This window comes from Accipiter gentilis, chromosome 2, assembly GCF_929443795.1.
Source record: "Accipiter gentilis chromosome 2, bAccGen1.1, whole genome shotgun sequence".
In the NCBI taxonomy this organism is placed as follows: domain Eukaryota; kingdom Metazoa; phylum Chordata; class Aves; order Accipitriformes; family Accipitridae; genus Astur; species Astur gentilis.
In genome coordinates, this window is record NC_064881.1 from 3,353,831 (window position 1) to 3,366,165 (window position 12,335).

The 12,335-nt window shown below is 35.7% G+C and overlaps 1 protein-coding gene across 4 annotated transcripts in view; it reads left to right on the forward strand.

Moving 5' to 3' along the window:
* Positions 1-7,920, forward strand: part of RBBP8 (RB binding protein 8, endonuclease) — a 44,221-nt gene extending 36,301 nt beyond the window's left edge. For 3 of the 4 annotated variants that reach the window (XM_049829192.1, XM_049829181.1, XM_049829204.1), the window contains exons 17-19: positions 769-865; positions 4,992-5,133; positions 7,722-7,920. In XM_049829192.1, the coding sequence (XP_049685149.1) occupies positions 769-865; positions 4,992-5,133; positions 7,722-7,819 (337 nt within the window). In that variant the 3' untranslated portion in view covers positions 7,820-7,920. The remainder of the gene's footprint in view (positions 1-768; positions 866-4,991; positions 5,134-7,721) is intronic. The other variant, XR_007509657.1, reaches the window with a different exon arrangement.
* The last annotated feature ends 4,415 nt before the right edge of the window (positions 7,921-12,335 follow it).

Here is a 12,335-nt window from a genome sequence, read left to right on the forward strand (position 1 = left end):
GATTGCCTCTTCTGCTTTTTATAAATTTATTGAATGCAGTATTTTGTAATCCATGTTGTTTCTCTTATAGGCATGTGGTCATGCATGAGTTTATGAGCAAAGAGCCTATGGGTTGCTTGTACAAATAAAAACCTTTCCTTCTCTGGCGTTTTTGCCCCTTCCTCTAGGCAATAAATGAGTAATGTTTAACAACTGTACCTGTTGGTGCTTCCTCTATTGCCTTTCTGTGTAATCATCATTGGTAGTCTGAATCTTCATTTCATAATGATACCAAGCCCTTCAGATAAATAGTTGTTAGCTTATTTTTTACCTCAGCATATGTTTTCTTTGTAGAATAAAACTTGTTTAGTGTTTTGTGAACAAATAAGTTGAAAGGAATCTGTTCTATTCTTGAACCCCAACATATGTTTTTCTTGCAGAAATCAGTGCAAGCATAACTGTCTCGGACAAAATAAATATTGTACAGAAGATCTATATTTGAGTAGTATTGATCTAGTAATTACTTTCACACTGTGAAAGGCCATAATAATGAGATGCACATCTCTGGTTATGTAAAAGATCATATTACATTTTAAAAATTCTGGAACTGGTTTAGTTACAAAAATGTCCTATTCAACTATGAAATGCAGTATGATTGGGTTTTGCAGGCATTTTCTGATACTTTTTCTTTTCTTGAGACTCTCCTTCATTGTGTTCTAAAAACTGGAAATTTCCAGACATGTAGAAGCAATAAATATACTATCGTGTGAAAACATTTTTGTTTTTCAGAAAGAGTACTGTGTTAGATTTTCCTCATATTGAGGTTATTCGAAAAAAAGAAGAAAGAAGAAAATTGCCTGGCCATACTTGTAAGGAATGTGAAATAGTAAGTAGTGCTTTAAAATCTAGTGTGTGTCTGTATATACGCGCGCATGCGTGTGTGTATCTCTCTCTAAAATCTCTTGATTTGGGGTTTGTTTTTTTTCATTTTCTGGGGTGTCTGCGTTTTCAGATAATTGTACTGGCGTAGGTGCCAATGAGTATATATGTGCAAATACATGCAAAAATGTTTACATTATCAGGTTTAAAAATATGACATTTTAGGTTTCACGTTACATGGTTTTTCCTCCTTTTTCAATTATTGAACTGCTTTCAGATACTTGGTATAGAGATAAAATATTGAAGTAATTACATGTGTAATAAGAACATATTTCATTTGGTCATTAATAGACTTTCAGGCTGGAGTTAATTAGGTGATGATCTAATATATTATGACTCACCAGAAGTGTGGATTAATGACTGAATAATGATGGATTCTCTGGAACCTTTTCACTTAATTTCCACACCTATATAGAACCAACATTTTTCATAGATTCTCCTGCTATTCACTTTATAGTCAAGTCACATTTAGTTACCTGAAGAAATTTATTACAGTATATTTTTAACAAAAACACATTCCTGAAAAATAGCTTTGGTAAAACTCATTAAATACAAATAATTAAGTTTTACAGTCAACTATAAATATCATTTTCAAAAATATGTTTGACTTAGAGTTTGAAAGAAAACAAGATGTTGGGGAAAAAAAACAAAACCAAGAAAACACAAACCTTCAGTCTAGTCTATTTCTTGGCCCAAAAGCCATGTGTTAAGTGTTTTAGTTTCCTGTCTCTGTAAGCTACAGATCTTCTTCTCTCAGCAAATACAGTTCTTGCTACTCTCTGCCAAGTTAGAGGGGTAACTATGGTGTTTGGAAACATTTACAGCTCCAATTTTACAATATTAGGTTTCTACATTAAACTTGAGAAAAGTTTGGGGTTGTTGTTGGTTTTGGTTTGGGGTTTTTTTAAAGTCTATGCCACTAGAGATGAGTGTCTTGGAATGCTTGGCTGTGTCATTGCACCATAATAAAATTAGCTTTGAATGAAATGCCTATGGAAGAAGGGAGTATTAGACAAAGCATAAATGATGCTTTTAAAAAGTCTTGGCTTACTTATTAGTCATATGGGTTTGAAAAGTCTCCAAAGTCTAAGGAAATATTTAGGGAATGGGTAGAAATCAGTAAATTGTTTCTGGCCATGTGCTGCAAGCAGTATGAGTGGGGAAAGTTACCTGTTTTTCTGAGATGATGTGAGATTTAACTTCTGCACATGCTGTAGCAGACTGATATTGAAGTCCTTTATAAGTCCTTATCTTAAAACTTTGTGGAACTATCTCATTCACTTTACAGTGTAGAACATTTGATAAGAGGTCTTGTTTTGGTTTGTTACGACTTTGCAATGCAATCAAAGAAAGCTTGTATGCAGGAGTTACTGTTAGTTTGTAAAAGTAACGTTTGTTAGTGTGGTTATTAAGTCCAGCTATACTTCAGGTAAGTAGGAGAATCAGTCAGATGTTTTTCTATACATTTAGATTACAGAAATTACTCTGTAAGTAACTTCATGCTAAACTAATGGGAGGAACATTTTAAGGGTTTGTTCTGTTTTTGAGACTGGAAATTGTAGAGTTCTGTAAACAATTTTTTTACAGTGAAGACACTGCAGGACAAGATTTTGCATATCTTTTCACACATGGAAAAACCTAGCTCGAATGTTTTGTGTGGGTTGAAATGCTATGGATAGTGAGATCAATCTAGAAAACAGATGAGAGTTCTTTTTGCTGTTTAGCAGACATATATGTAACTTTCTTATTTTTTGTCAACCCTAATAGATTTCTAAACAAGACAAAATTAAAAAAAAATTACTTCCTAATTTCTTTTGAATACATACTTAGCTTGATTATTGATTGGTGGTTTTATTTTCTGTTCCTACAAAACTGTACTGTATTTTTCATTTTGATCCATAAATATTCCTCACCAATCATAAACATTTTAATTAAAAAAAAAATGCAGCACACTGCAAACTATTAGTAGGTCGATTTCTAAAATTCCAAGCTACTTAAGGGACAAGCGTAAGGTGCACTGCTAATTATCCCTAAGTAAGACTCAGCTATTAATCTATTTGGTTTACACAGATACTGTAGAATTCTTAGAATTAATTTTGTTGACTTAAAACACCATGTCATTTCTTAACTTTTATCAGTGAAAATTATGTGTGCTAGATGATAATTACCTGTTCCTCTTCCTTCATTAATCTCTAGATCTTTAACCGAATGACAGACCATTTTTCCAGCTGGGTCTCTGAAGTCCAGCTGCATAAGTGGCCCTATTCTACCTGACTCAATCGCCAAGCTACTGATATCCACTTACATTCTGGTCTTGGCATAGGTTTTTTCCTGTTTAAGGGACTATGTATAAAACAGTGGCAAACATTTTGAAACTTAAGTGTCTCCAAAATCAGTGACTGAAAGGGGTTCTGCTCTCAAGAGTGTGGGTGTATCCTGGTCTTATACACAATACATTTTGAAGAACCTTTTACTAGGGGCTCATAACCACTCCTGAATATTATCTATGGAACTAGTGGTTTATTCTATCCTGTGTACCAGGACTTTGTAGTAGACAGACCAGTAATCTGGAATTTTGGGTACAACTTGCTAACAACCTGAATCTCTGTTCTTGACCAGAAGACCGATGTTACTATATCAGATTCCTGTACTAATAAGGGCTTTGAGAGCAAAATATGTTCTGGGGTCACACTTTGTAGAACAGCAAGAAATCTGAATCGATTTGGGGAGTTGGGAGAAAATGTACCTCAGTTTCAGGCAGAGTTGCAGTTCCCACAGACTACAGAATCACAAAATGAAACAAGTCTACTTTTCCTAGTTCATGCAGTTTTGTCACTGACGTTTTCAGAGCTGTGATTATTCTTTTCTGTACAATCATCAATATTTATATTTCATTATTTTTTTGAGGAAGATTTTTATGCCTATTTTATCCTTTTTCTGCCTTCTAGTAGGAAAAAAGGAATTTATTAATGTACTTTGATTCCAAGTAAGTAGGTTTTGTGAAATCCTACCAGTAGATGGGGACAGGAAGTAATCTCTATTGACAGGTATTCTGTTCCTTTCCTGATTTCCCCAGTCTAGATCACTTTCCAGCTGATTGAATGAGGTTCTAAGCTTTAGTTTGCCTTTTGAATTGTAACACTATCATATCAGCAGAATTGTTTTACCAGTTTTATGAAGGTCACGTTTCTTATGCAATCCAGACTGACTGTTGGCTTGTCACTTGAACCAAACAGTACATTCACTTTGACAATATTTTGACACTTGTGATATCTAAGTGTCAGATTGCTATTTTTAGGAGACGCTAACTAGAATCGCAAACTAAACCAGTAGAAAACTGCATGAAAAAAACCTATCTTTCTATGATGCTGCACATGGGAACACCCCGCAAAAAAAGTTTGGAGAGTGTATATATTTTTCTTGTTGTAGCCTCCAGTACAGCTGACAGTGATGAAAGATTAGCTAGCCAATTTACTGTATACTCTAGAGAATGCCCAGCTGTCAGATAGTTTCTGGAGTCCCAGTGTCAGTCAGCTAGTTGGACTAGCTCTTTATTTACTCCTCATTTGAGGGTAATAAAGTAGGAAGCATTTTGACTTGTTTGCTGTTACTACTGTAAATTTAGACACTGCAAATAATTCTGCAGCATGGATTTTGTAGTGTGTTTTTCACATTTCTATTTTGTTTGTAAATGCAAGCTGAAACTTAGTTTATTAGAAAATTCCCATCTATTTCAACACCTGTGTTACTTAGCTTTGTAAAATCAGTCAGTAAAACTGTCGACATAAGTAATTGTAAACATGCCTAAACCTTGAACCTATGGTACGTTAAAAGATATAAAGCTAACAAATTTGCCACCATAAGTTTATACTTAATCTGTAAATTCAGTAAGCTTTTAGGATAATGGCCAGGTGTTTGTCATTTGGATAACAAATCTCTACTTTTGGTTATCTTTACCATTATTTTTAGGCAACTGTGTTAATAAACAGTGATTGACAATGTCATTGTGTAAAGCAGTTGCTCTATTTGAATGAATTTCTTAACTTGTATTTTTTGTTTTTCCTAACATTCAGTATTATGCAGACATTCCAGAAGAAGAGCGAGAAAAGAAACTAGCTTCCTGTTCAAGACACAGATTTCGCTACATTCCTCCAAAGACTCCTGAAAATTTCTGGGAGATTGGATTTCCTTCCACCCAAACTTGTGTGGAAAGAGGTTTGTGCAAATAAGGCTTACAAAGCACTTTTTAAAGCTGATTTCCACGCCCCCGCTCCAAAATGGTCCCATGAAAATATCTCTAGTTCATAAAGCAGCCTTTCTCACCCAGTCTTGTTGAGGTCTGTTTACTTAGCAGCAGCCACTATTTTGAATAAATATTGTCTTTTAGCAGCTCCTGTACTACTAAGAAGGGAGTATATGGAAACTTTCTTAGAGCCTAGGTAGAGAAGGCAGAAATAATGGGGATTTTCATAGAACTTAATTAAAACCCTACATGTCTTTGAACCAAAGCAAGAATTGGGTCAACATTTTCAGAGGCAAAGGCTAAGAGATTGTACTTACTGAGGAGAGACACGCAGAACTGTTGATGTCGTTTGTCTGCATCTTTAGAGCTCCATAATACCACATGATAATGGAAATGTTGAGGGCGTGATTAGTTTTTTAATACCTATACCCTACTTGTTAGTGACACTCAAAAGCTGGTTGGGGGGGGTGTGGGGTTGGACTCCTTTTCACACAGAAGATTGTTTTTTCCTAAATAGTTCTTCTAAATCCTAGAGCTTGGTATAAAAATGAGGTTTTACTAATGATGTTAAAACATGGTGAGTTTGTAGTGTACTATATGTACATTTTTTCAGAAGTGGTAAAACTGAGGTAAGGAGCCCTATATGAACTCTCTTAGATCTTCATTTGTGCATATGTTATTAGCTGTGAAGCATTAATGTTCACTTGTTTTTATCTGTTCTTGTAACAGTTTCAGGTCAGGCATAGGAAAATGTAGCCAGAGATGTGTATGTGTTCTTGTGTGATAGTGTTGCACTATTATCCCTAATATTTCAGAACAGGGAGCCTTGAATTTTTAGGGACTTGCATAACTTCTGTAGTGCAAATCATACTGCTTAATCAAGATACACTGAGTCGAATTCATTTAAATTTGAAGCTGTATTTCCAAGAAATGTGTGTATTTCAAACATGGTGTTCAGAACTTTAAGCTTCCTCCCATTGTGGGGGACAAATGTCAAATTTGCTCTTTAAGCCTTAGTCAAGTTCCCCCTACTTAAATATCCACTGCAAAGGGTTAAGCTAGTCACAGAATTTGCAGGCTGTTAAGCTTCCTTGGGCTTGGTTAGGCTGCAGGAAGATGGGGGTGGGGGGGTCCATCAATTTTTCTCTGGTATCACGTAAGGAAAAGCGAATCTCTCAGTCCAGCTAGCCAGCACCTCAGGAATGCTGCTGAATCACCGCTTCCTTTGTGAGTAGTCTCTTTCCTCTCTTGCGTAGCCAGTTAGACAGGGCTTAGCTGAGGCTAGTCCATTCCTCCTTTACCTTAAGTAATGAGAGAGAGTTCTTGCCACTCTAGAACCGCCTTTGGTTCTTCATCATTATCTTTCAGATGAACAAATCATAGTCCTTCCTCTTCCAACCTGGCTGCCTCTTACATGTTCCAGCCAATGAGAAAGCTGGTCTAAACTAGGCATGTCCATTTATAACTTTAGGTGATCAAGATATCCTGTTAGGGAGATTGTCTGTTACTACCCATTTGGAATTTGCTTGGAACCTCATTAAAATTAGCTTCTTGGCTATCTCCTTGTTCTGCTAGAGTAAGAGTTGTTCAGTTGTTAATAGTCCTTAGCAGCATATCAGAGGCAGACTTTAGATCACCCCTTGGTAAAAAGCTATATTATACAAGAGTGCAGCAACAACACCAAAACATGAGAGAGAGTTCCCATGATGAGCAATTGCAGCTGTCACTCCGAAGTAGTGGGGTACAAAGGATGTATTTTCTACTTCTTATTGGTATCTTGAACCAATTGTGGTTCATGTTGTTTTTTTTAAATAAATGAGTTGCATAGACAGCATTTTCCAACTATAAAGTAGGAATCTAGTACTCTCACTTCAGTGGATGTTAGTGCTGATAAACAGTAAGGGTCTGACAAAAGCCAGGTGTTGTAACTGATTTGCATAAAATGTCTGCTTATTATCAGTGTTAGCTAAGTTGCGCATGTTACAGAAATTTTGTATACACTTTTCTTATCAGAGAGCTTTCAAGGTGTGTTTGATCCATAGGTTCATGTTTGGCTTTTCTCCAGATGGACAAGTCTTTAAGAATGCCATCAAAACAGAGGGTTGTACTATTTAGACCCACAAAGCACATGTGCCTGAAGTTCCTTCTGTATGACTATGACATAAAATTTTTTAGTTATTTTTATTAGTCAACTGAAACTGCAGTACTTACATACTTTGTTACTCTTATGTAAAATCTTCTGTAGAAAAGACAATGAAAAATGCAATTTTGTTTTGAATAGATTGAACAATTCATAGTTTCCATTCTCCTCTTTGGTATTATCTGTCTGAATTGCATTACTATGCAGTCATCCACTAGAAAGCTGCTGAGTGTTTTCATTAATGATATTGCACCCTGGGATTTCTAACTTTTTGTCAAGTAGAGAGCCAGTTGCCATGAAAGGCAAAAAAATTCACAAGTGTTTTTTTTTTTTTTTTTGAGGGTAAACAAAAATGAAACTAAAGGTATGCATGTCTTTGTATTTTATTTCTTACCTCAGATTTTTTCTTATTCTTCTAAGGATATATTAAAGAGGATCTTGCTCCCTGTCAGCGTCCAAAAAGACGGCAGCCTTATGCCGTAATGTTTTCTCCAAAAGGCAAAGAGCAGAAGACATAAAGGATGGGGAAGTAAGGCACACCAACTTGAAGAGTATCTTTCCTGTTCTTAGATATTTATAGTTAATATAAACTTGAAATAAAGAACTGTGTTTTCCACAATGATAGATAGTTTCATTAAATATGTAAATTTTATAAAATTCATTTGAAAATCTGATGTACCAGGAAACAAAACTATTTAATGTATGTTTGTTTCATATTGTGTTAATACATTTTGTATTAATTTTTGCACCTGTCAGACAATGAGTCTCCCATTTTTTTTCTTTGAAGTCAACAGCTAAAATTCCAGCAAATCCTGTCTAAACTTTGTGTGGTGAGTAATTGGTTTGAAGTCACTGAAATCAGTTGTTCTTGCAAGGTCTAAATGCCTGTCAGTGGGAACAGAAATGCAGAATTTGTAGGGTGCTTTTATTTTGCACTGGATTTTTTATATAGCCTTTCTCTTTTGGCAATAATAGTTATATCTAATTGTAATAAAGCTGTATTAAATATGAAACATATCTACTGTTAATAGTTTGGAGGTATGAAAACCATGTAGTCTAAGTGTCTTTCTTAAATTTTGGTGTTAAATGTACAGCACCACGTTTTCCTCAGCATTTAAATAAGAATATCCAATATTTCTTCTTTTTTTTCTTAATTTGGATCTGTTTGTATATCTATACCTCATTTATTGATAATGAGATAAACGTTGTTATTTCTCAGTTTGGATGACAGCTATGTACAGAGTTCTCCTAGGTGATGGCCATTGCTCTTCACTAGATTATGAAGGATTCTCCAGAGATATTTTAAATTAATTTTTTGTAGCAGGGGATATAGTTTAATACTTGCGCTTGGAGAGTAAGAGCATACAGTATCACAGAGACAGGGTAATGCTTTTACATAGGTAGGCAGGCCAAAGATCACTATGAGATACTTAGGAGTAAAGTAGCATTCTAGAGTAGAATAAAATGTTCAGGTGATGTACAGTCAGAATTAGGCTCAAGCAGTGAGAATTCTCTTTAAAAAGGGATCATAAAGCAAGCAATTATTTAAATGCCTTAAACCAAAATAAAAGAATAGAAAGTACAAATACTTTCTTATATATATAGAAATATATTTTATAGATAATATTTATGTAAATATTTTTAATATATAATATATATTTATATTTTTATATATATAAAAAAGTATCTGTACTTTCTATTCTTGTATTTTATGTGTATGTGTATAAAAAAGTATGTATTTAAAAACTTGGTGGATAGGACCGTTTAATTCCAGGTGTAGTTATATAGGAGTGGTGGTGGCTTCTGCTGGTGGAGAGGTTATGGCATATGCCTAAAAAAAAAACTAAAAAAAAATTGATTAATTTAACTGTAAAACTAAGTAACACAAAATCCTCTTAGGTTGAAATCACAGGCTTACAGAAATGTAGAAGAAGGTGTATCACTAGGTACTGTCCTCATCCTACCTGCTTAGTTGTTTGATTTGCTTTAGCATTTCACAGGGATATAGCAAAGGCATAAAGCTAAATAACAATGGAAATCTTTAGTCATTCTCACATATACTAACACATACTGTCAATAAATGTTTACGCACTGTAAACCTTCATTTCTTGGAGCAGGTAGTCAAAGAATCCATGCCAAGGTAAACCTAGTTTCCTGAAAATTCGAAAACTTGAAGAAAAAGGTGGAATTCTTGTAGGTATCTTGAAAATAATTTTAAGACAACTGTTACATGCTCTGAATAAATATTTATCCATCAAAAAAAGGTTTTTGACAAAGAAAGTAAGGCAGGAGGTTGCTTTTAACTAGGGAGAACCTTTACAAAGCAGAAGTTACGTCCACAAAAAGAAAAGTGGAGGCAGAGTGTAACTCATCAAATATAAAATTTGCTCTGAAGTAGGCTATATGAAAAAGTTTTGTAAAGAATTATAAATCCTATTTTTAAGAACTAACAGAAAGAGCAAACTTCACAGTAAGTTGGTAGAGTAAATGATCAAATGATAACGGGAACATTTAAAGGTAAGGTGACAAGAAAAGTTGAGATTTTTGCACCAATGCTCATTATGGAAGTGCCTAAGGACCTTTCTTTGCAGGGTGAGTGGGTGGAGCTGTTGTAAACTCAAATGGCAGAAAAGGTCAATGAAATGGGTGTCAGCAAGCTGCCAGGACTGGAGCCTACTCCCATGGATTCGAAAGCAAGAGAAGAAACTGCTAACCCTACCTCACTGTAGCATGGAACTTGTCGCTTAAAGCAGCTTTGATGATCAAGGAGTACAAAGTGACAATTCTGCTATCAGACTTTAAAAAAGACTCCAAGGACATCAGTGGAGCTGCAGCCTGATGAGTTTTACGGAGTATTGGAAACAGTGGGCTAATTGATATAAGAGTGTAACACACAAGATTTTCAGACCTATGGATAAATATAATGTGAAAAGTCAACACACTTTAAAGGCAAGTCATTCTGATGGTCTTTGAGACTCTCTGAAGGTGTCAAAGCATGTGTCATCTGACAGCTTGTAGTAGAAACAACCTGCCGTGGTCTAAAAGGAAGAGTTCTGTTCTATATTATGCCTTTTTAAAGGTACATAAATCACCACAGTGGGAGGAAATTACAGTGGAGTTCTGGTAGGACCCATTTCATTTAGCCTGTTGGTAAGTTTTTTGAGAAAGGGTGGAGGGCAAAGTAGAAAGTTGGTTGAATTATTCACTGTGCAAGGTAGAACTAGAACATAGAAAAGAAGGGGAGAATTTGCAAAGCAGCAGCTAAGATTCAGTCTGAAAAGGAGACACAGAAGAAGGGGTGTGATAGATGCCAGTAGTCATGAAGTATAGAAGCAGCAAATAGGAAGGGTTGCTCACTAAGGGGCAGCAGGTTCAGTTACAAGCAGAAAGGAGCAGTTAGTGTCCGTGAGGATATTGCTACTCCACTAGAGGACAGTAAGGAACTGCTTTTACACTTAAAACAATATAAGAACTACCCTTTCCTCTTTAGTTAGTCAATTTTTTAAGACTCCGCTTGCCTTTAAAATTTTAAATCTTTTGCCTAGCTGTTCTAATGCCAGAAAAAAAATTTCACTATTGAAAACCAGATTTCATCTTGACAAGTAAGAGAACAACTTAAAAAATCTAGAAACAAGAAACAGACTATGTTTTCCCTTACAAAAAGTAAGAGAAATTCCTCAAGAAATACCAGAAGTCTGAGCAACTTCTCCCCTTCACGATCACATTAATGTGAGATTTTTCCTGGGTTACAACTGTCTTCTGTCTCCTGCTCTTTTTAATCTGCTTCTCTTTAGAATGCCTTTAGCGTACACGTGTCACTAGACATTTGGCATCCTGGGCATAGTGCTTGAGGTGCAAGCATCATCACAGCAGAGCCACATGGGCTCCCAGGTAGCTGGGAGGAGTTATTGCATCAGGTTCATTGTGAAGAGAGGCACTGGGAGCCTCTCCTCAAGGACAGCGACGTCTGTCTCCTACACTTGGCAATGGTGGGAGATAACCCTGCCCAGCAGGAACTTTGAGAAGGTCGTTTGAAGACTGCTTGCCCTTGGGTGGTTTTTGTCTGCGTTCCAGCTGCAGCCATGAACAAGGCTAATCAGAGTTTCATTTATAGCCAAGGCTCCTTTTTAGCTTCTTGTTAGGAAAACTAGTTGGAGCTTAAGATCAACACAGGAGGAAAGTTTTTCATTACAGACAGCAAAGCTGATTTAAGCTAAAAGCATGTATTTGTGGGGAAGGCATCCTCAAACTAGAATATGTTACCAGATCACAACAGTAACATTTGGTACAGGCTTTCTACACCAATGAGTAACTACGTTTGGAACTAGCCAGTGCACAAGCAAAGTTTTATGTACAATCTGGTGACAGACATGATATAGTCAGACAAGAAAAGTGAGGAATATATCCCCAGAAATAATTGTAGGAAGAGTCCCATGTCTACCTCTATTTGACCCATTTCTTCTCTGAAGATACCACTTCCATGTGGTGATGACACATACTAATACATTTCAACTACTGTACCAGAAAAAATATAATTTTAACCACAGTTTGGAAATACAGAAGATCTCCCTTTTTTTTCCTTCTTATTTCTGAGTAGGTTATGTAGAACATCCTTGATGCTCTTACCTAGGACGTTGAACTTCAGAGTAGAGATCAGTTAGGTCTTTGATTTTATGTTTGATATTCACCAACTTTAATACCTGTTTTGAATTAATTCATTGTCACTTACTTAATACCTTACCTGATGTTGTTTATACTTAGCTAACAGTTTCATATGGGGAAAGCTTTAAAAAAACACTCATAATGATAGAAAAGACAAGAACTTTATATGCCTGTACTCCAGAGACAGTAGATATAGACAGGAGACTATGCAGTGGATCAGACACATGTGAAGCAAGAAGCAGAGGAGACAAAATTCAGATCCAGTCATCAGCTCAAATCCATGTGGTGATAAAAGCCACCCAATCCCCTCACAGTCAAAATTACCAACTCGATGAGTCTTTTTAGAACAGTTTTAAATAAAGTGAGAATAAA